At 41.0% G+C, this 23878-nt stretch overlaps 1 protein-coding gene across 1 annotated transcript; it reads left to right on the top strand.

The window, feature by feature from the left end:
* Positions 1-295: 295 nt before the first annotated feature.
* Positions 296-7040, top strand: rx2 (retinal homeobox gene 2). The gene is made up of 3 exons (XM_047367285.1): positions 296-654; positions 3609-3865; positions 4190-7040. Exons 1-3 carry the CDS (start codon positions 363-365, stop codon positions 4625-4627), a joined length of 987 nt encoding a protein of 328 aa, XP_047223241.1. The 5' UTR covers positions 296-362; the 3' UTR covers positions 4628-7040.
* The last annotated feature ends 16838 nt before the right edge of the window (positions 7041-23878 follow it).

The following is a 23878-nucleotide window of genomic DNA, read 5'->3' as shown; positions in this document are numbered from 1 at the left end:
CAAAAAATAACGTGCCACGAATAGGCGCTATATAAATTAACTGAATTATATACAAAAGTGAAATAATATGCTACAACTGCATATGCATCGCCTGGCAAGATGACAAATTTCCACCTAAATCATAAATGCTAACATTTATGAAGGACATCCAGATTATTTTATGATAAAATATTTTGTTCTTGTCTCCTGATTCTTTGCAGACAAAAATGAAAGATAGTTCTACTGCTGTGGAAGAAATACCTCCACCTTCACTGAAGTGACCCCTTGGAGCACCTAACTCATCGCCTATGTGCATGTGAAGTAGAACAATAGCTTTCAATTAAAGTTGCAAACTGTCTTGTCTCAGTTGGTCGGATGCTTGGATGCATTTGCCAATGGATACCCTTGGAATAGTGGACGATAGTGGACACGGAATAGGGGACAACTATGACATGGCGAAAGGTGTCGGATCGAGCGCTGGAGGAAGGGTCCACAGCATTGATGTCATCCTGGGATTCACAAAAGACCAAGAGCGTTTACTTCATTCGATGGGAGGTGGAGACAGTCCGAAGGACTCTGGAGCAAATGCACAGGATCCTGAAAAGCACGTTTCGGCGGATCCATATGGGCACCTACCAGAACTGGGTGACGGCTCCCAGCACTCTGTTTACCATGGTGAGTCTTTCCAGCAAAGGAACTATTGCAAATCACAATATGTTTGATCATTTTCCTATGAATACTCTGATTTAAAACAGTATAAAAACAGGCTTTGTAGCTGCCTCTGAAGAACGTTTGTTTCATTTTACTCTCACAACTTCCAAAATGAGCTACTCTGAAAATAGTTACCTCAGATGTGGAAAATTTGAAAAGAAACGGAAACTGTAGGTCTTCCTCAAAATGTGAGTTAATTTTGGGACTATGGTGAAGAAATGTTTCATATTTCTTTAAGCCTGGTATACAAAAAAATAGTCAGAAAATTATTTACTTATCTATATAAATATTTTGATTGTTACAATAATGCCTTGATAAATTACATATTAACAAATGTCAAATTCTATTAATTTTCTATTAAGTATATTTAAGTAAGTCAAAATATGAAAAAGGTCATTGTATCAGGTAAGTCTAACTGCATACCTGAAGTTTCAAAAATAACACACAGATTTTTACCATTGTTTAAAGCATTTAATGCTCTGTCAGTTATTATTTGCTGTGCTATTAAAGACAAGTTTTTTAAAAGAAACATTCGTTAATCTTCTGTAACCATAACGAAAAAGGACTTTGAAATTGATGATCAAAACGCCGCATATTAAAATGCATAGTCACAACCTGTAGTATTTAGATCCTCCACCAGAGGGCATAAGACAAAATAGGATTCAATACTGAAGGTTCTTGAGGACAACACCAACTTTGTTAAAGACCAGTGGTCTCAGAAACAGGCCCTTGTTGTTTTTCCTTTTTTTTTTTTTTTTTGACTTCTTAAACACTGATGTGATGTGGTACCACGGTGAATAATGGTTAGACATGCTTACACATGTTTTGGTTAAAGGGTGTGGTTGTTGGCACACCTAGAGAAGCCAGAACTAAGGCAATTAAGGACATTCACACCCTTCCTGACACTAGAATCGTGGGGAATGTGCAGTATCTTGGGCCTTATTTTACTATTGGTTTCTTTGTAATTTTTATTTATGTATTCATTTAGCAGGGGAATGTTCTATTCACATCCCTTTTAAGAGGAAATCTGCTCTGACACTGCAGTGCATTCACACCCACAATAATCGTTTCTGGGACAGGGCACATAAAAAATGCAATTGTTTTGGTGACAAAATGAAAATATATATTTTAACAACAATAATAATGTCAGTTCTATAAGGGCAATTATTCCATATAAATTTCTAGAACTGTTGGTGGAGTTTAATACTAAACTGCTTCACTTGGGTGTTACATAGATGCCCCTGTTGTTTTGGTTATTTTCAGTTTAGTTTAAGGTCATTTTTTAATTTTTATTTAATCCCAACTGTGTTATTTTTGTTTAACATGAACCCTTTCCTTATGCAATCTAAGAGGCCACCATGCCACGTATTATCTCTAGGGTTACACTTGGATCAGACATAATTTTGTTCACTGAATCCAGTTTTTAGCCAAAAAGCAGATTTGTACAGTTACTGAGCTCAGAGGAATCACTCATAAGCTTTGTTTGCTCTTCAGAAATATGTCCATGAATATTACTTTGAAATATAGAGTCCAGACTGTTTATTTGACTTGAGCAGAAGCCACCTGAAGTCTCCCTCGTTAGATTAGAGGATGCAGGGGCTCACAGGTTTAACAGGCAGCATCTGCTACTGTGGGATTATTGAAATCAGTGAAAGATGTGATGTCAGCTAGACTTACCAAATACCTTAAGTTCACAAACCTTAAAGGGACTCATCTGCCAGTATGCTGATTCATTGTGAGATGGAAAGGGAATTAAAGTTCTTCTGTGGCAACCAGTAAATGAAAAGTTGATTTTTTTAAAGCTTTTATTTAGACCTGCAAACATTTTTTATTCCCATTTCAAATTCATAAAGCTGCACCCAATTTTGGGTGACACACACAAAAACACACCGGATAAACTGCCAAACAGACAAACCTAAAAGCAATTTAGAGATCAATTAACCTAATAGTCATGTTTTTGGACTGTGGGAGAACCTTCAGTTCTAACAAGTGCACCACAATGCAGCCCTTAACACAAATCGGTTTAATTAATATCAATGCCATCTTATCCTTGTCCAATCTTGTTCAGCCCAAGTTGAATAAATTCAGCTAAATGTAGAAAATTTTAAACTCAAAATGATCCAAACTATAGCTGTGACTCTGTTTAAACTGACCTGGCATTTGTTTGTCTAGCATTATACATGAGTAAGCAGATATGCCTAGCTCATTGAAAGAAAAGCTTGCATTTGTAGGTAAAAATATATAAATTCACTATGATGCCATGTTTGTTTAATCATCATCCTAATGGCCTTATTCGGTTAAACAAGACTTGCCAAGATGATGTACATCCAGTAGCAAATAAGAGAGAATTGCGTAAATATAACAACTATATGTGAACTACACTGATTTAAAACTAACTTGAATTGCTTTTTAAAACAAACAGGATCAGAAAACACGGATACCTTATCGCTTTGACGATTGCCATGCTTCTAGCTTCCATTTACATGTGGGGTCCTAAAGCGTTCGAAGTGGGCTGAAGAATGGGCCCAGACAGAACTTTGCAGAGTTAAATAATGGCTATAAAGTTAGTTTCAAGTGTAGGCCTGATGAGGTACACCCCAGGATAAAATAGCTGGACCTATATTGGTCATAGATGAGTTGTGGAACCCATTTTGTTGATACCCATTTGGGACCCAGCTAAGACCTACATATTTGTCCAATTGTTGATATGACTTATGTTTAGTAAACCAAATTGGGTCCCATAATAGATGCTTATTGTAACCAAAGGTCCACATAATAACCATCCCCAAAGGGGGCCCACATAGACATGTTGGCTGGGTCACAGGAAAATTACAGTTGGATGATTTTCAAAGCTAATCAGAGACACTGAGCCTTTCTAAAACACTCAGTATTACTAATCAAACCCTTTTTCATTTCAGATTCGGACCTATTCCCCAATGACAAGTGTGATGGAGAAATAGGTGACCTGCACAAGGAAGTGGATGTTGCTGAAGACTCTCCAGAGGCAACTAAAGAAGAGGAGCACGCTAAAAAGAAGCACAGAAGAAATCGTACCACTTTCACCACTTATCAACTTCATGAGCTGGAGCGAGCCTTCGAGAAGTCTCACTACCCAGATGTCTACAGTCGGGAAGAACTGGCGATGAAGGTCAACTTGCCTGAGGTTCGGGTTCAGGTAAAAACAAGAGAAAATCACTGAATAGGTGAACATTTGTTGACTCTAGTTAATGATAGGAAGCTGCCTAATTCTTTATACATTAAAGGTATTACAAAATGTTACTTTACTGAAAGGTTAATGGTAATCTTTTCTAGCAATTCTCTCATTACTGTGACTAAATACCTTTGTTTTTTAGAGGTCTATCAAGAAAAATTTGTTCAGCTACTGAATAGCTGGTCTTTGTCATTCTTTAGTTTTTTTTTTCCTGTGTTGTGAAGTCATCTCTTAAAGTCTACAGCCTGTCAGCAAGTACAATAATGAACTCCACAACTCTCTTTCCAGGTGTGGTTCCAGAACCGAAGAGCAAAGTGGAGACGTCAGGAAAAGATGGACACCAGCACCATGAAGATCCATGACTCTCCAATGCTATCTTTTAATCGGCCCCCCATGCCTCCAAACGTGGGCCCAGTGGCCAGCCCTATGCCACTCGATCCCTGGCTAAGCTCGCCAATATCCAGTGCCACGGCCATGCACAGCATTCCAGGGTTCATGGGCTCACCACAGGCCCTACAACCTGCCTATTCCAGCCACAGCTTCCTCAACAGCCCACCTGGCATGGTCCAAGGCATGCAGCCCATGGGCCCACCTCCATATCAGTGTCCACCAAGCTTCAACGATAAGTACCCTATAGAGGATGATAGGAGCACCAGCATTGCAGCGCTCAGGATGAAGGCTAAAGAGCACATTCAGTCAATGGATAAAACCTGGCAGCACATGTGATTTTGCTGTTTAATATGAATGGATCTCCCTCTTGGGAATGTTTACAGACTGCTTTTTGATTTATATATCGTTGAAGGTGATGTGTGGTACCAAAGATGTAAAGACCTAACTCTCAAAATGAACTTTTTGTGACTTTTCAATGTCTTTTTCAAACATGATCAAGTCTTAGGAAATTGGTAAAATGTCTAGGGCTGTATTATTTGGTTTAGCTCCTCCAAATGTTTAGGTACAGATTCTCAAATTACACTTTTTGTCCTGCCATAAATGTCTTTATTTTAGACTACTATTTACATCCACATATATGAACTACAGAAAGGCTGTTTAGAGCCATCTTGTCAGAGGTAGCTCTGTTTTTTAACTGATTTTATTGACAGATGTTAAAATTTCATATTTGTTTCATGTCTTAACTGAGTGGTGTTTTGACTTTTGTTGTGTTTGTTAAAAAAAAAAAAAAAAAACCTAATAAGTTTATAGGTCTTTCTAAAGCTGCTGGGCAACCCTGATGTGAAAATGTCTTCTTGAGGATTAATGGGAAATAAATTCTCCTTAAAAGGTTTTGAATAGCTATAAAGATCTCACTGTTTTTGAATGCTGTAACGTTTCAGAGGTTTTTGTCCCTTACAGATTTATCCAGTTTTGACATTTTTGTCACTCTCACGTCTTTTAATATCAAAGACAAGCAGAGTAAACACAAAATTCAGTTTTCAGATGATAGTTTATTTATTAGGGGAAAAACATTGTATTTTGCCCCATATGAAAAAGTATTTGCGCCCTAGACTTAATCACCCTTGTGCCACCCTTGACAGCATTTAGTGCCTTTAAGCGTTTGACAACAACTGGCTGTGGAGGAATTTTGTGCCACTCTTCTGTGCAGAATCATTTTAATTCAGCTATATTGAGGCATTTTTGAGCATGAGTGGCCTGTTTAAGGCCATGACACAAGATCTCAATTGGTTTTAAGTCTGGACGTTCTATAGACCAGTGAAAAAACCTTCATATTGTTCTTCTGAGCCATTCAGACGTGGACTGGCTTATGAGCTGACGTGCTTTGGATCATTATCCTGCTGCACAACCCAAAGGGGACTGAGCCTAATAATGATAATAATATTAATTATTATTATTATTTGTTTATTTATCTGCACTGGACTGGCAACCTGTCCAGAGTGTACCTGCCTCTCTCCCGTAGACTGCTGGAGATAGGCACCAGCTCCCCCGTGACCCACTATGGAATAAGCGGTAGAAAATGACTGACTGACTGATTTAAGATCACAGACTAAGTGTCTGAAAGAGCATTCCATAGATGGGTGGCACCAGCTCAGAAGGAGTCGGGTTGAATGTGTGGAAGGCAGGGAAGGTTGTTTGTGGGGTAAGAAGTTGTTTAAGACAGGAAGGATCAGTGGATGCACTGATGACGGAGATCTTGTATTCAATTCTTGCACTGATGTGGGCCAATATTGTGAGTGTAGAACGGGCGTTCATGGATGTTCATGGAGATATTCTGCAGTTTCTGGAGATTTTTGCTAGGATTCCCATACAGGAGTGCATTCCAAACTGATTGCCTAACATTCTCCTTCAGGTGGTACAGAGCAGAATGTATGGTTCCATAAAACAGGACAAATCATTCAGGTCGTAAAGGAGCAAGCTGCTCCAGACCATCACACTACCATCACCATGTTTGACTGTCTTTATGATGTTTTTCTTTAATGCTGTTAGTTTTATGCCAGGTGTAACAGGATTTATACCAAAAACTCCCACTTTTGTCTCATCAGTCCGCAGAATATTTTCCTAAAAGTCTTGGAGATGATCCAGATGTTTTATGGTTAATGTGAGATGGACCTTTGTGTTCTTCTTTAGTTAGCAGTGGTTTTTGCCTCAGAACTCTACTAAGGATGTTGAATCATGAACTCTGACCTTAACTGAGGGAAATGGGGCCAGCAGTGCTTTGGATGTTGTTCTGGGTTGTTTTGGAACATCCTGGGTGGGTTTGAGGTGGCCCTAGAGTGATTTTAGTGGGCTGTTCACTCCTGGGAAGGTTCACCACTGTTCTGTGTTTTTTTCCATTTGTGGATAAAAAACTCTCAGAGTCCCAAAGTTTGGCTTTGTAACCCTTTCCAGACAGATAGGTGTCAATGACTTCTCATTTGCTCTGCCGGTAGTTTTGTAAATAATGGCTGACTAATGGTTATCTTTGTCCAAAGGTAATGTTTGTTTGATGATCTCAAAGCGAGAAAAGCGAGACAAAAAAAGTCTAAAACAAGAAACCTGTAAGGGGCAAATACTTTTAAACAAAGCTGTATATCGGGCTTTAAAGTTTGTATTTAAAACTAGATGTCTGCTCAAATGTATCTTTGAAATGGATTTAAAGCGACTCCTGGTCTTTTATATTTAAATAATTAAAACGGTCTTATGGAGAGCACTGAGTTCTGATGAGCGAGGTTAACGGAAGTCACAGGGCGTAATCTGATTTGAAGGCTAATTTAAACAGACAAGCATACCTCTTAACACCTAATTACTGCTTTTAAAGCGATTAACCCTGGATTGTCAGTCACAGACAGAATGGCCTAAGTTACCCTTGAAAAACCCTTTTCAAAACCAGATTAAATCCTCCCTTTCAAACAAACTTGACCATTTGTTTTAAAATTTTAATGAACATAATCCTTGCTGCTAAAATATACTACTCACTACATTGTTAATAAATTATTCCCTGAAGTACTGCTAAATTTAAATAACCAGTGGGGTGATATTGCTGCGAAAAATATTGCTGTGGGGACGTAAGTTAATTAGTAACATGCAGCCACACTTTTAAAAAACTATAGCCCTCACTTTAACAAAAAATGGATGAGATGATTAAATTACAGAAAATCTTTTGCTTTTGCATTTATTCCAATATTTGTGTTGCATCCTGCTGAATGAGGTTAATCGACTGACTATTGCTTCAATATGTTACTGAAATATATGTATAAGACAAATTATTCTTGATTGATACCTGAGCAGATCAAACAACAAAATATCAGCAACAAACAAATACATTTAAGACCAAAATGATCCATGCACTTGGCAGATTTAGGTTTAAAGTAATCTTAAAGTTTTCACAACTAGTTTCTTTTTACTGGTGGTAATATTAACGTTTTGGAGTGGCTCATCCAACCTAAATCGGATATAGAACCTGTGGAGGGAACTAAAGATTAGTGTGATGGAAAGTTGGCCTTCCAACCTCAAGCACTTAGAGCACATCACTAAAGATAAATCCTCACAATACCAGTGGAAATATGCGAAAAACTGGTCAGCAATTACAGCAAGGGTTTGATCACTGAAATTCCAATATAGTCTTTTCCATTGATCATTAAAAAGGGTATAGTTTTCAACATGTAAAATAGAGGTACTTAGGCTTACCTCTTTCTGTAAAATAAAAAATGTTGTTAAATGTGTTTCATAAATGCTCAATCAAACATATAGGGGTGTAACAAAGCAGGCTATGCTATGCTATTCCAACTATATATGATAACCTTAAGTAATGTGGAGACAACACAACTCATCCAGACTATATTGGATTAGAGCCAAAGAAATAAAATTAACTTCCACATGACAAAATACTCACCAATATTGGTTTATTACTTTATTCGTTTTGTAATTGCTCAATACCTTCCCTGGTTTAGAGTGTTGCTTTAATTTTCTAAATGCAAAGCAATAAATATATTTACAGGGACCGTCTGTGAAGGCACTTTATCTTCTTTCCACACATCCATTTGAGAGACTCTAAAATGACTTTGTGCTGTTAATGAGCACGGGTTGACAATAGGCCAATGTAAGCAATGACAGAAAGAGCTGGCCTGATGGGGGCCTGTTGTGTTCATTCAGACCTGTGGAGCCTTGCCAGGCCGTTAGGCAGATGAAGCTCCACTCCATCAGGCCCAACAAGGGGTGTCAGGGGGCCCAGTCAGCTAGGCTGCAGAGGCCACAAGGGCTAGACCATAATTGTCCTCTGGTAGCCTGTGTGGCTCAAATGTCTGTCTTTATTTTAGGAAGGAGAGATGTCTTTTTGGGCATCCAAGAACTTTGATAGTCAACCTACACTCCTCATTCATACATTCTAAAGGCAAAATGAAACAGTTTAAGTTTCTCAAATGAATTAACAGCTTAAAAAATATTTTGGGGAAGTTGAAATTTAAATGAAAAAGTGGGCATTGTCTTTTTAAAAGGGACAGAAAAATAAATAAACCCCATCCATCTTCAATACCCACTTCTTCCATACAGGGTCGCGGGTGCTTATCTCCAGCGGTCTATGATCAAGATATACCCTGGACAGGTCGGCAGCCCATCACAGGGCAACACAAGACAAACTGTGCCCACACCCATTCACAATTTAAAGAGAGCAATTAACCAAACAGATCATGTTTTTGGACTGTGGGGGGAAGAGTACCCAGAGAGAACCCACGCATGCATGGGGATGACATGCAAACTCCATGTAGAAAGAGGCCCGGCCAGGAGTCGAATCCACCATGGGCACCACTGTGCAGCCCATAAATAAAGTCATAAATGATTATTTGAAAAAAAGTGATGTTATATAAGCATGCTATAAGACCAAGAGATAATTCAATGTTGGTATTAGCATTCTGAACTTGCAAAGTTGCTAATGCCCCCAGTAATGCGATAACTTAATCAGAAATGCAAGAAGCACATAAAAACATTTTCTCTATTATCTACATTTTCTTTTTCCTTTACTTATAATTGTCTTCAAGGCATATAAATACATAGATACTTAAGTAATTGATTCACCACAAGTACTTAAGCATCTAATAAACAAATTCATTATTAGATGTTGTTATGAAGCAACCTGACTAAAAGATTGTGTTAAGACAGGAAATGGCGTGGAGAGAGGGTGAAGACATGCTGCATAGGTCTCCAAGCTCGGGACTCGAACTCGGGACAGCTGCGTCGAGGACTGAGACCTATATGGGTCGCTCGCTCGATCACTATGCCATGTACTGGCCCCTCTATTTTCATTTTTGTTAGATTGGTGTAGCCATATTGGTTAATTCCTTCTTAATTTCTTACTTTTTCTTGTGTTCTCCGTGCATTTTAGTTTATCTACTTAGAACAAGTGCAAGTCTTTTTCCACTTGGTTTGTAGTTTACCTTGTGCATAGTTTAGTTCCTGCTGTGTTATTCACTTTCCCTGATTTACTCAACTGGTTAACTTTATCGTGCAGTTCAGACACATATTCTGCCCTACCTGGCCTTAACACGTTCTTATAGTTACTTTATGGCAGAACAACTTGCATTTGCATTAGTTAATCAAGGCACTAACAATCTTCTGGTCATTTCTGTAATCCTCCTGACTGTCAGTCAGTAAAGACGATATCATAAGAAATATTTGCTCAGACTAACTTAATTTTCTGCTCACTACTTTCGTATTAATAATCTTCTAAAACACCTAGGACTTATCTTCAAGTCTATTTTCATTTAAAAATGCTTTTCTGTTGCTGTTCTTACCTTCTTACTTGGTAAAATTAATTAGGAATGAACTCAGCTTGGACTCATTCACTTTTAAAAGCTTTAGTAGAACAGTGTCACAGCATTTAATTAACTATATGGAATATTCATGATTGAAGTTTTTTTGCGTCTTATTCGTTTCGCGTTATTATGTTTATTTTTAGCCTTTTGTTGGATGAATAACATTTGTACAGCTCACCTTGACTATCCCTCCATAACAGAAGAAATGTTGTTTCTTAACTCATCCTAAAATCTGGTTAAATAAAAGCAAAATATATATAGGAGTTTTGAATTGGTAATTGATTCAGACACCCGAACATAAGCTCTCAACCATATAATCTCAATTTTGTTTTTTAAACACAGTTCAAGAAAAACAGTTTTAGTATGCACCCTTAAATGTTGTATCTATTTGTAAAATAGTCACTACATTTTGAGCATCTTGCAGAATAATTTGAGATGATTTATCAGTTAATATCATGGAAACTGAAACTTTATGTAGCAGCACCCAGAATACACTCCAGCTTGTAATTAATTACATGCATTGTGATGTTATCTTGGCTGACCAAGCATGACCTTTGCTGGGGCCCAGGCTCTAGTTAACAGGCTGACTAGCGGGACGTGGTCCACGGTGGAAATAATAAGGGAAAAGAGCGGAATTAATTGGGTTTGATTAAGAACACTTTTCAAAGGGACACTATTTTCCCCTCTTGACGTAATTGCAGATCACTCAGAGGGTGGGGTGGGGGGGTTGATGGCTGGCGCCAGTTGCTTGTCTTTGCGGCAGTGTTCACCTTTAGAAAACAGACACACCACTCAAGCAGAACATCCTCTTTTACAAATATTCACATGGCACCAACGCAGTTGCTAATGGTTTAATTTTGAGTTTGTTACATTTTGTGAAATTTACATGTTAATGTTGACAAATTATGATAAAAGGCTTCATTTCTGTAAAACGTATCTGTGAATATAATTTTTCAGTCACCAATAGAAACAGTGACATAAAATCTGATCTAGTTAACAAAATAAACTTCTTGATTTTATATTTTGGACCTTTATTTAATAATTTGAACTGTGGAAACTTTTCTTTTTATGGAGGGCTTTGATTATACAACAAAGAGCTTGAAATTATTTTAAAAACAATTTGTTGTGCAAATTTGGATTTATTAAGGATGTCTTAATAGAGTACAAATAAATGATATCTACAGACTCAAATATATATATACACACCCTCTAATATTAGGATAAATATCCCTTAGCAAACTGCAGAGAAGCCACGTCGTTTTTTAGGAAGACCCTTCTAGAAACTTAATGTCAACCTGCTTCATAAAATCTAAAACTAGTTCTGTGTTTAGACTTTAGTCACCTAGTGGTTTATTTGAAGTGAAGTTGAAGTATTTGGAGGTAGTGCTCTTTCTATAATACTCCACACACTTTGTGCATTAAACCCTAACCCTAACCTTGGGTAACCAATTCGGTACTTTTATAGGTACTGACTGAATTCCTTCGGAACTACCGAGTATCGGTTCACGTAAAATCAACTGGTACCATGTTTCAGCACCTAAACGCGTCATTGTGACACTGAGGGAGTGAAAGAGTGGCGGATTTTCCATGCCAGACATGAACACTACATTGCACGCACAAGAGCGTAGTGACGTCAGTAGCCGATGGTACAAAATAAGATGCAGATTACGCTCGCTGCAATATTTGTGACGTGAAGTGCAAGGCCAGCAGCGGCGGAAATACTTCTTATCTGAGGAAGCACCTGGTTAAGCACCACGTTTTTCTCAGATCTACGGCTACAACTCCTGCATTCGGCACCGTTAGCACGCCTGCATCCGTTAGCGACTTGTCTGTAGCCAGAAGCATGGCTGGGTTTTAATCATTATTATTATTAAGAAAAAACTCTGCATAGTCAGTTAAGGGGTTTCATGTTGAAGAAATGTTTGAAACAACTGCAATGTTACAATACAATACAAACAGCTGGATGTTGATTTGATATATTCATTAAGGTTTATGTATTGAGAAATAAATATGTTAAATCGAAAATGTTTGAGATTTTATTATTAAGTGAATTAACATTTATTACCATATAAACACTCATAAACGTACCGTCGAGTACCGGTATCAATTCCCAGGTACCGGGTATCAGTACTGTACTACTCGTACTCGTCGTCTTCCGCTTTATCCGGAACTGGGTCGCGGGGCAGCAGACTCAGCAGAGACGTCCAGACGTCCCTCTCCCCAGACACCTCCTCCAGTTCCTCCGGGGGAGCCCAAGGCCAGCCGAGAGTCCCTCCAGCGTGTCCTGGGCCGTCCCCTGGGCCTCCTCCCGGTGGGACGTGCCTGGAACACCTCCCGAGCCACCTCAACTGGCTCCTCTTGATGTGGAGGAACAGCGGCTCTACTCCGAGCCCATGGCCATAGGTGAGGGTAGGAACATAGACCGTCCGGTAAACCGAGAACTTCGCTTTTCGGTTCATCTTTCTCTTCACCACAATGGCACCCCCATTACTGCGGGGCAGCCGCAGTAATGGGGGCGCTCTTCCCCCACTCATGAACAAGTCCCAGAGATACTTGAACTCCTCTACTTGAGGCAGGAACTCCCCTCCAACCTGAAGAGGACAAGCCACCCTTTTCCGGTCAAGAATCATGGCCTCAGACTTGGAGGAGCCGATCTTCATCCCAGTCGCTTCACACTCGGCTGCTAACCGCCCCAGTGCATGCTGTAGGTCTTGGCTAGAGGGGATCAGCAGGACCACGTCATCTGCAAAAAGAAGAGACAAAATCCACTGGTCCCCAAACCAGACCCCCTCCGGCCCTTGGCTGCATCTAGAAATCCTGTCCATAAAAGTTATGAACAGGACCGCTGACAAAGGGCAGCCCTGCCGGAGTCCAACATGCACTGGGAACAGGTCCGACTTAGTGCCGGCAATGTGGACCAAACTCCCACTTCATGTTCACGAACCTCTGACTCAACACTTTGAGTCTGGAGAAGCAAAAGAAAGGTGGGAAGGGGCTCTGAGTTCAGTTAAAGAATAACTGTTTTCTCCAAATCCCTCAACAACTATTGCTCCGAGATGATTCGTCAAAAAGTGTTTTTGTAATGTATTGTTTTAGAAAAGCTCAAGGCAACTAAAATTATCATTCGTTTTCCAATTTGAGTCTCTTGTGAGTTCACACCAAAACATCTAGCTGTAGTGTCCATTTCTAATTTGGAAACAGTATACTGAGGGTTCATAAAGTTTCTGATAATTCCATATTTGTCTTGTTCTATTTATATCTTTTCTTTGGATTACTCAAACATTTTAGCAGAGGAGGGTCTTGGAGTTGAGTTCTTTCTGAAGGTTCTGTTCATTCTGACTCGGTAGGGAAGCACAATCTTTAATTACTTTTTGTCTTTAATTTTTGTACTGGTTGAAACTGGCTCATATATTCAGCAAATAGGTCCTGTATCAAAGCAAAGTTAAGTTAAGATTCTGTCGGGTTACACTGTTCATTTTATCAGGATTTCATGTGACAGGCCAGCACTAAGTTAAAGTGGAAAAGCTGCATGTTCTTTTAAATGTATAAACATCTGAAAAGTGTGGTATGAATTACATTCAGCCTCTTTTCTCTGATATGCCAAAATAAAATTCAATCTAACTAATTGCTTTCATAGTTTCTCTAATTACTAAACAGAGTCCCCTGTGTATAATGTTCACGATCACAGCAGAATTGTCAGGGAGAAAGTTGAGATGTTTGCAGCACTCTGTAAAAATCAGTTTGTACCCATTATAATAGTCAGTCAGTCATTTTCTACCGCTTATTCCATAGTGGCCCATTATAATATTGGCCTTGATATCAGCATGAATGGCTTTTATTAAAAATGGTTTCATACAATGTTTTAATTTGTTGAAAAACAGAATTTAGGGTTTTCATAATCTGTAAGCCAGCGTACTATTACCAGTGAGAAACCAGTGATCTTTGACATACACCAGGCCTCACCTGTTTACAAACCTCTGACTCAGCGCTTTCTTTCTGGAGAAGCAGAATGAATGGGGGGGGACTCTAATTACATGATTGCTGGTTTTCACACACTCGATGTGGAGACTCTGAATTAGAAGGATGAGGTTGATAGGGGGTTCAGTTACAGAATAACTGTTTTATCTAAATCCCTCAACAACTATTAGTCTAAGATGAAAAAATTTCTTACAAAAGCTAAAGGTAACTACAATTATCATTCCTTTTACCAAATGGAGCCCGTCATGATTACAAACAAACACTTAGCCAGAGTCAGTTCATAATTTGGAAACAGTATATTGAGGGTATATAAAGTTTCTGTTAATTTTATATTTGTCTTACTTGTTAACTGTTTTCCCGGCTCATTTGTTTCTCTGTTTAGATCATCTCTACAAGTGGTTGGTGCAGATCATCCCTTTGGATTATTCAAATATTTTAGCAGAGGAGGGCCTTGGAGTTGAGTACTTTCTGATGTTGATGCAGAAGTAGAAGGTTCTGTTCATTCTATCTCAGTGGGGAAGCACAATCTTTATTTACTTTACTTACTTTTAGGTCATTCTATTTTGTACTGATTGCAACTGGCTCATATATTCAGCGAATAGGTCCTGTGGTAAAAATGGCAAAATGATCGTACAATTCTGTCGGGCTACACAGTGCATTTTATTAGGATTTCATGTGACAGGCCAGCATTGAGCTGAGTATACCTTTAAAGTGTAAAGGCTTCAAGTTTTTTCAGATGTTTAAACACCTGAAAAACCTACAATTAATTAATAACACCCTTAAACACACACCCCTGTTTTAATTGGATCATTCAAAGGTTCGCCCCTAATGACAACATCCAATCAGCATACACGGTTACACCCCTTGGTCACACCCCCCACACCACCAGTTGTTTCCTGTTCTCAGTCCCCCATGACACCCTTTAAAGGTCAAAGGTCACCTGTCAAAAAGTATGGAGTACTTTAGTCTTTTGGGAAGTTTTAGGGTGATGTAAGATCACCACTTAGTTAATCCAATGTGTTAACTTGGATGTTGCATGCATTGTTTTATTGAGCGACGCTGAGCTATGTTTGAGTGCTGTTTTAATGTGTTTGAACTGTGAGCGTGCCCGAGCAATGTTTATTGAATGTCTGTGTGTTCACTGTGCTTTTGACCTGCTGATCCCAAATCAACCAAGAGTTTAAACTTGCACTATTGAAGTTTCTGTCGAAGTAGGCTGAGGCTGTGATCTGAACCTTGTGCTCGTTGAGTTTTATGACCCTTTGTTTTTGGCCAGCTTGCCCTCAGCTGTTAGTGGCTAAGGAGCTAATCTACCCTGTGCTGCGCCGCTTATGTGAAAACTCTCTGCTGTTCCTTTTTATTCCATATACCAAATTAAACTAGAGCTTTGATTTGTTCCCACTTCCATCCATAAACTGCGGGTTTGATATCCATCTAAAGGCATGTGAATAAAAAAAAAAAAAAAAATTAATCACCCCTTTTGTATAACAGTGCGTGTTTTAATTAGGTGAAAGGATTGTTGGAACAGGAATAATTGATTGATAAATTTTCACGTAGATATGTCAGATCCTCTGAGCTGTGAGCTGCTGGTTTGTGTGGATGTCTCTCTCTCCTCTCTCCTGCAGGGCGTGACTGGCAGGTGCTGCTCCGCAGCTGCAGGGCATCAAGCAGTAATCAGGAGGAACATGAAGAGTAGCGGCATTCCCAAGGCTGATGTCAGATTGATTGGTAATCTTGGTAATCAGACCAACCTTCTCTAGCACATTGCCACAAGACTATTTGCTGATAGTTTTATCTTTTTCTCTCTCGTTCTGACTCCAGACTTCAACGATCTCCTCGCACTTTCTCCTCTGGACTCCAGAACGGATTTCCTAGGACATGCCTCAGTGTACCGGCCCGCTGCTTCTCTGGTTGCCCTCCTGTTGCCTGCTGCTGGATCTCTCTCAGATATCTCTTGCTCACCTGCCAGTCTGGCCACCCATGCTCTCCATCCGACAAGAGACAACAGCCGATATAAAATCCAACTGTCCACTCTCCAACGGCAACATACTCCTCCTCAGATGATCCTATCACCACCTCCAGCTCGTTACCTCTCACCAGCACCACTAAGAACCCCGACAGTGCTCAAAGCATCATCTGACCATAACATTCTTCTGGCCGTCAGTGTTAGCTCTAGTCTCTCCTCCTAAGTGCTTCCCCTGGAGGCCCGAGAGGGACCCGCATTAAATCTGCTTGTTTAATAAAACTTACTCAACAATGCTTTGAGTCCATACTTGTTGCTTCCACCAGAGTCACAAACAAACAAATATGACAAGACAAAGAGACAGTGTTTGTGCTTATTTTGTGTAAGAGTCATTTTCTGTCGACTAAGGTTAGTGCTCGTTCCACCCCGTTTGGTAAAATGGTTGATAGCACATTGACATTTAATGTGGTTTTGGTTAATAATTATCAGTTATTAATGACAATTAACTAATTGTAATTATTAAGTCAGTCAGTCATTTTCTACCACTTATTCCATAGTGGGTCATGGGGGAGCTGGTGCCTATCTCCAGCAGTCTATGGGCGAGAGGCAGGGTACACCCTGGACAGATCGCCAGTCCATCGCAGGGCAACACACAAACAACCATGCACACACTCATTCATACACCTAAGGTCAATTTAGAGTGACCAATTAACCTAACAGGCATGTCTTTGGACTGTGGGAGGAAGCCGGAGTACCCGGTGAGAACCCACGCATGCACAGGGAGAACATGCAAACTCCATGCAGAAAGACCCCAGGCCGGGAATCGAACCCAGGACCTTCTTGCTGCAAGGCAACAGTGCTACCAACTGCACCACCGTGCTGTTAGCAATAATCATAACCCCAGAGTGTATCTCTAACATCTAACCGTAAGGAATTGGTTAGAACTTATTAATGATAAATTATTATTATTGAATTATAATAATTTTTGATAAATATTTATAATGGCCTCCCCGATCTGAATCCGAGCGTTGTTTTGTTATTGGACTTCTGTGCTAGTCACGGATTGTCCATAATGAACACCATGTTCAAACATAAGGGTGTCCATCAGTGCACTTGGCACCAGGATACCCTAGGCAGGAGGTCAATGATCGACTTTGTTGTCGTATCATCAGACCTTCGGCCGCATGTTTTGGACACTCGAGTGAAGATAGGGGCTGAGCTGTCCACTGATCACCACCTAGTGGTGAGTTGGATCCGCTGGAGGAGGAGAAGGCCGGACAGACTTGCCAGGCCCAAGTGCATAGTGAGGGTCTGCTGGGAACGTCTGGCAGACCCCTTGGCCAGGGATGTATTCAACTCTCACCTCCGGGAGAGCTTTGACCAGATTCCGAGGGATGTTGGAGACATAGAGTCCGTCCGAGTGGACCATGTTCTCCACATCTATTGTTGATGCTGCTGCCCGTAGCTGCGGCCGTAAGGTCTGCGGTGCCTGTCGCATCAGCAATCCCCGAACCCAGTGGTGGACACCGGCAGTAAGGGACGCTGTCAAGCTGAAGAAGGAGTCCTATCGGCTGTGGTTGGCTTGTGGGACTCCTGAGGCCGCTGACGGGTACCGTCGAGCCAAGCGTGCCGCTGCCCGGGCGGTGGCAGAGGCAAAAACCCGGACCTGGGAGGAGTTCGGTGAGGCCATGGAGAAGGACTACTGGTTGGCCCCGAAGCGATTCTCGCAAACCATCCGGCGCCTCAGGAGGGGGAAGCAGTGCTTCGCCAACACTGTTTACAGTGGGGGTGGGGAGATGCTGACCTCGACTGGGGACATTATCGGCCGGTGGAAGGAGTACTTCGAGGATCTCCTCAATCCTGCCATCACGTATTCCCTGGTGGAAACAGAGGCTGGGGACTCTGGGTTGGACTCTTTCATCACCCGGGCTGAAGTCACCGAGGTGGTTAAAAAGCTCCGCAGTGGCAAGGCTTTGGGGTTGGATGAGATCCGCCCTGAGTACCTCAAGTATTTGGATGTTGTGGGGCTGTCATGGTTGACACGCCTCTTCAACATTGCGTGGCGGACGGGGATTGGCAGACTGGGGTGGTGGTCCCTCTACATAAGAAGGGTGACCGGAGGGTGTGTTCCAACTACAGGGGGATCACACTCCTCAGCCTCCCTGGTAAGGCCTACGCCAGGGTATTGGAGAGGATAGTCCGGCCGATAGTCGAACCCCGGCTTCAGGAGGAGCAGTGTGGTTTTCGTCCCGGCCGTGGAACACTGTACCAGCTCTATACCCTCTACAGGGTATTTGAGGGTTCATGGGAGTTTGCCCAACCGGTCCACATGTGTTTTGTGGACCTGGAGAAAGCATTCGACTGTGTCCCTCGTGATGCCCTGTGGGGGTGCTCCAGGAGTATGGAATCGGGGGCCCTTTATTAGGGGCCATCCGGTCCCTGTACAAACGGAGCAGGAGTTTGGTCCGCATTGCCGGCACTAAGTCGGACCTGTTCCCGGTGCATGTTGGACTCCGGCAGGGCTGCCCTTTGTCACCGGTCCTGTTCATAACTTTTATGGACAGGATTTCTTGGCGCAGCCAAGGGCCGGAGGGGGTCTGGTTTGGGGACCAGAGGATTTCGTCTCTTCTTTTTGCAGATGACGTGGTCCTGCTGGCCCCCTCTAGCCAAGACCTACAGCATGCACTGGGGCGGTTCGCAGCCGAGTGTGAAGCGACTGGGATGAAGATCAGCTCCTCCAAGTCCGAGGCCATGGTTCTCGACCGGAAAAGGGTGGCTTGTCCTCTTCAGGTTGGAGGGGAGTTCCTGCCTCAAGTGGAGGAGTTTAAGTATCTCGGGGTCTTGTTCACGAGTGAGGGAAGAATGGAGCGGGAGATCGACAGACGGATTAGTGCGGCTGCCACAGTAATGGGGGCACTGTGCCGGTTCATTGTGGTGAAGAGAGAGCTGAGCCAAAAAGCGAAGCTCTCAATTTACCAGTCGGTCTTCGTTCCTACCCTCACCTATGGCCATGAACTTTGCGTCATGACCGAAAGAACGAGATCCCGGATATAAGCGGCTGAAATGAGCTTCCTCCGTAGGGTGGCCGGGCACTCCCTTAGAGATAGGGTGAGGAGCTCGGCCATCCGGGAGGGGCTCGGAGTAGAGCCGCTGCTCCTCCACATTGAGAGGAGCCAGTTGAAGTGGCTCGGGCATCTATATTGGATGCCTCCTGGACGCCTTCCTCGGGAGGTGTTCCAGGCACGTCCCACCGGGAGGAGGCCCAGGGGACGGCCCAGGACACGCTGGAGGGACTATGTCTCTCGACTGGCCTGGGAACGCCTTGGGCTCTCCCCGGAGGAGCTGGAGGAGGTGTCTGGGGAGAGGGACGTCTGGGCGTCTCTGCTGAGTCTGCTGCCCCCGCGACCCGGATAAAGTGGAAGACGACGAGTACGAGTACGAGTACTTATCGTGTGGTATCGGACTACCAGTCTGTACTTCACTGAGCTCCTGAGAAGTTTGTAGAAGTCTGCATGCATCGATGCTGGACCAATCACTTCCGTGGTCAAGGAAGTGACCTGAATTTAACTATTTGGATAGATGAGCAAACGCCTTTTGTGAAATAGCTTAATTTACTTACTTCAAAGATCTTGCCATTTTCTCAAGAAGTTTGAGAACAACTTTTTTTAGGTTATCCAAAATACCTTTGAAGTCTAAAGGACATAAATAGAAAGCTGATGTGCTAATGTTGTTCAAATAGGATAAAGAAATTACAACAACAAAAAAATCATGGGACTTCGGGTTTTATTTCAATCTTTGACCATGGTAAGTATTAAAAACTGCGATGACAAGAGAGGGTTCTCTCAAACTATAAGTCTCTCACTCATCATGTCCTTGGCAGGCACACGTTGGTCTCAGGTTTTAACTGTACAAACTGTTCGACCCCATGTTCTTTTTTCTTTAATAAATATACAGATTAAACAATCTGGATTATTTTAGCCAATTCAATTCAATTCAGTTTTATTTATATAGCGCCAATTCACAACACATGTTGTCTCAAGGCACTTCAAAAAAGTCAGATACATACATTCCAATTAATCCTAACCATTGAACAGTGCAGTCGAAGTTAGCTTTTTATTCAAATTGGATAAAAAGTTTTTCTATCTAAGGAAACCCAGCAGATTGCTTCCAGTCAGTAACTTGCAGCATTCCCTCCTCCCGGATGAGCATGTAGAGACAGTGGACAGTCACTGGCGTTGACTTTGCAGCAATCCCTCATACTGAGCATGCATGTAGCGACAGCGGAGAGGAAAAACTCCCTTTTAACAGGAAGAAACCTCCAGCAGAACCAGGCTTAATATGAGCGGCCATCTGCCACGACCGACTGGGGGTTTGAGAGAACAGAGCAGAGACACAAAAAGAACACAGAAGCACTGATCCAGGAGTACTTTCTTTGGGAAGGAAAAGTAAATGTTAATGGATGTAGCTCCTTTAGTCGTTTCACCTAGAAAGAAAGAACAGAGAAACTCTGAGCCAGTTTTCAAGGTTAGAGTCTGAAAGAGAGCACATAGAGTTTGTTACAGTAAAAGCTCAGTCAATTTCCATGTCTAGGAGAGAGAAAGGGTTAAACACTAAAAGACAGGGCTATATGGATCATCGGTAGATGGTGAGCATTAAGTTGTTGCCAGCAGCTCGGACGATTCCCCTCTCCAGAAAGGTGTCACAGGTAGACACAGAGCCAGGCCAGGTGTAGCTTCTAGGAAGAGAATAGAGAGAACAAGGTTAAAAGCTGAAATAACAGCAAATAATGTAAAATTGGAGAGTAGTGTGAGAATGTAGCGAAGAGGGTGAAAGTGGTCGTTATGTCCTCCAGCAGCCTAAGCCTATAGCAGCATAACTACAGAGATAGTTTCAGTTCAGATCATTTAGGTAAACGGCGCTTATTTACAACAATGTCGTCTCAAGGAACCCCACAAAGGGTCCCACTGATGGTCATTGTTATACTAAAAACCACAATGATTGGGATACCTCTCTCTGTCAGACTGATTATAACCACTGGAAAAGAGAAGGGGTCATACAGGTAGCAGAAATGGAGGGCGTGTTTTCATGCAACACACCTAAAAAGACTTCTAACAGTCTTCTAAAGTTCAGGTGGTAGGACTCTTCAGGGGTACTGCATTTTAAAGGCATTTTTACATGAGTAAAACTTTAAGTACATTTGGATAAGATTTCATATAATATTATTAATGGGTAGATTTTTGTTTATAATTTTGGAGGTTTTCAGAGCTTTTAAGTTATCTTGCTTGAACCTTTACTGCCTGTGTGAAGCAAAGCTGTCTTTTCTCCTTTCTTTTGCAGTTGTACTAAGTCATTAACGGAGATGCCTTCAAGCACTGAAAATATTGCTGAAGTGGGTTCAGCAGAGGTTGTACAATCGGAAGAAAGGCTGATACGCCAAGGATGTTTTAAGACTTCAGCGGAACTAACTTCGATTGAGAATATATCTAATATCTGGAAATGTTTTAAGAGAAATGCCTTTGTCATACTCACATTGGCTGGTGTTGCAGTAGGTAAGACATATTCAGTTTTTAAGGTCATTCTTACATAGCCTGAAGATAAAACTGTGTTTTTATCCAAGTTTATCTACATTGAGGAGGTACACCCTCTTTTACATGCAGGGTTTTACATTTAAAAAATGATTAGGTTTTACCAGGTTCTACAAATATTAAACGCACTTCAAGTGTACAAAATTGATTCTACAAAGTTATCTTTATACATTATTGTTTGAACAAAGATGAAGCCAAAGTAGAAAGGCACAATACTGAAAGTCTTGGCAGCAATGAGTGGAAGCATTTTCTGTATGACTTTATGAGTCTCTCACTGTGTAGCAGGATTTCAGCCACATCTTCTTTTGCAATATTGCTTCAACTCATTAAACATTCTGTGTAGCTGTCTTAAGGTCCAGTCCAAATGATGTCTGGACTTTGTGCTATGGCAGAACCTTTCTGTTTAAGCCATCATTTTGCTGATTTACTGCTGAGTTTTGGCTCTTAAAATGAGCCCAAATCATCACCCTCTCGACCAGTGTGCTTTCCAGTTGGTTTTAGGTGTTTAAAGTAAAGTTTTTTAAATAGGCATAGCACTGTGGATTATGGACGAACTCTTGGCTCTTTGGTCTCATCTTTCCTTCTGTTTAATTTAAATACATTTAGATGCTAAGTAAGTTGTGGTGTCACAAGAGGCTTTTTCCTGGCGTTTTTGTCAGTAAAACCGTAGTTGTTTAGACTTTTTCTAATTACACTGTGGAATTATCTACTTTAACATTTAAAATGCTAAATGAAACCTGTTGAATCAGAGATGAAGCCCTTGGGGTTTTTGTGATTTCTTTGAGCATTGCACTATCCAAACCTGGGGTGGATATCCTGGGACATCCACTCCTGGAATGATTGGCAACCATAATACAGGATTCCTGCAGATTTTATGCGCTGTTTCTTTGTCTAAATGTTCTGTTTTTCCTGCTTTTGAGTTTTTCCAATGTTCCTTGTGATCTTTCTTCCTTCTTCCCTTCCTTTCTCCAGGCCTTTCTTCCTTGCTGCCTGTATTTCTTTCCTTGTTTTGTTTTCTTTACATCCTTCTTTGTGTCCTTTATTGCTCTATGTCCTTCCTTCCTTTACGGTGCATCAATAAAGTATTCATAGTGCTGCCCTTTTTCCAAATTTAGCTATGTTACATACTTATTCCAAATGGCATCACATTAATTTCTTTCCTCAAAAGTCTACACACAATACTAAATTATGTCAATGTGAATTAAGTTTGTTTGAGATTACAAATTTATTACAAATAGAAAACAAAGAAATTACATTTACGTAAGTATTCACAGCCTTTGCCGTGAAGCTCAAAATGCAGCTGAGGTGATCACCTTGAGATGTTTTTTTCAGCTTAAATGGAGTCCACCTGTGGTACATTCAGTGGTAGATTGAATTCATGGGACTAAGCACTCTGAAAAGTTGAGTCTGGAAAAGCCTGGAAATTTTACAGGGAAATGTGTTGGAACCCTGTAAATGTGAATGTTTAAACTCTATAAATGTTTCAATAGGTTGGAAATTTCCTTTAACTTCTCTTACAGTGATGGGCAGCAACACTTGCTTCCATCGAAGTTCCTTGCTGATGTCTTTCCACCTTGGCAAAACACACCTGCATTCTCCAGACCAGCAAATTTCCAAAACTCCTTAACAGAGGGTGTACTTCATTTTTGTTTCCTGGAGAGATGTTGCTGAGAATGTTGCAGATGATTGTGCTTCCCCTTATCGTTTCCAGTCTGATTGCAGGTCTGCGCCACATATTATCTTGAGTTGAATTTTGGATCAGTTGTGGAAAATATATTCATTTTTTAGCCACACAGTAACTGTTATAATTCTATTGTTGCAGCAAACCACATTAGGACTAACAGAAGTATAAGGACTGTAAAGATGATAGTTGAAGTTTCACATATTTTTAAATAATTGACTAAGAAGGTTTAATCGACTTCATTAAAATGTATTACCATTACATCGTTCAGCCGAGCCAGATTTCTTCCCAAAATCCTGCTTTTCCATAATGTTTATCCTTCTTAAGAAAAAATAAAATCTAAAATAAACAGATAAAAGAAAACAGATGTTTCTAAACTTTAAAAACAATTAGGTTGGTAAAACACTTTATTTAATGAGCTCAGAAATATTCCCAGATTCCTTCCTTAAAAATAACTCTTTAGCTTTAATACTAATTTTAAATCGAATATTTTATTAGTTATAGGTTATTGTATACAATAGGGGTCACTTT

The sequence above is a fragment of the Girardinichthys multiradiatus genome, chromosome 6 (genome assembly GCF_021462225.1).
Source record: "Girardinichthys multiradiatus isolate DD_20200921_A chromosome 6, DD_fGirMul_XY1, whole genome shotgun sequence".
In the NCBI taxonomy this organism is placed as follows: Eukaryota; Metazoa; Chordata; class Actinopteri; order Cyprinodontiformes; family Goodeidae; genus Girardinichthys; species Girardinichthys multiradiatus.
The sequence above is the reverse complement of the archived record's forward strand: the minus strand, read 5'-3'. Positions and strand labels throughout refer to the sequence as shown.

Bases quoted from the DNA above. Each gene is read 5' to 3' on its own strand.
- rx2 (XM_047367285.1), top strand. From the start codon at position 363: ATGCATTTGCCAATGGATACCCTTGGAATAGTGGACGATAGTGGACAC. The intron at 655-3,608 runs GTGAGTCTTTCC...TTTTCATTTCAG, and splicing joins CCAGCACTCTGTTTACCATG to ATTCGGACCTATTCCCCAAT. The intron at 3,866-4,189 runs GTAAAAACAAGA...CTCTCTTTCCAG, and splicing joins TGCCTGAGGTTCGGGTTCAG to GTGTGGTTCCAGAACCGAAG.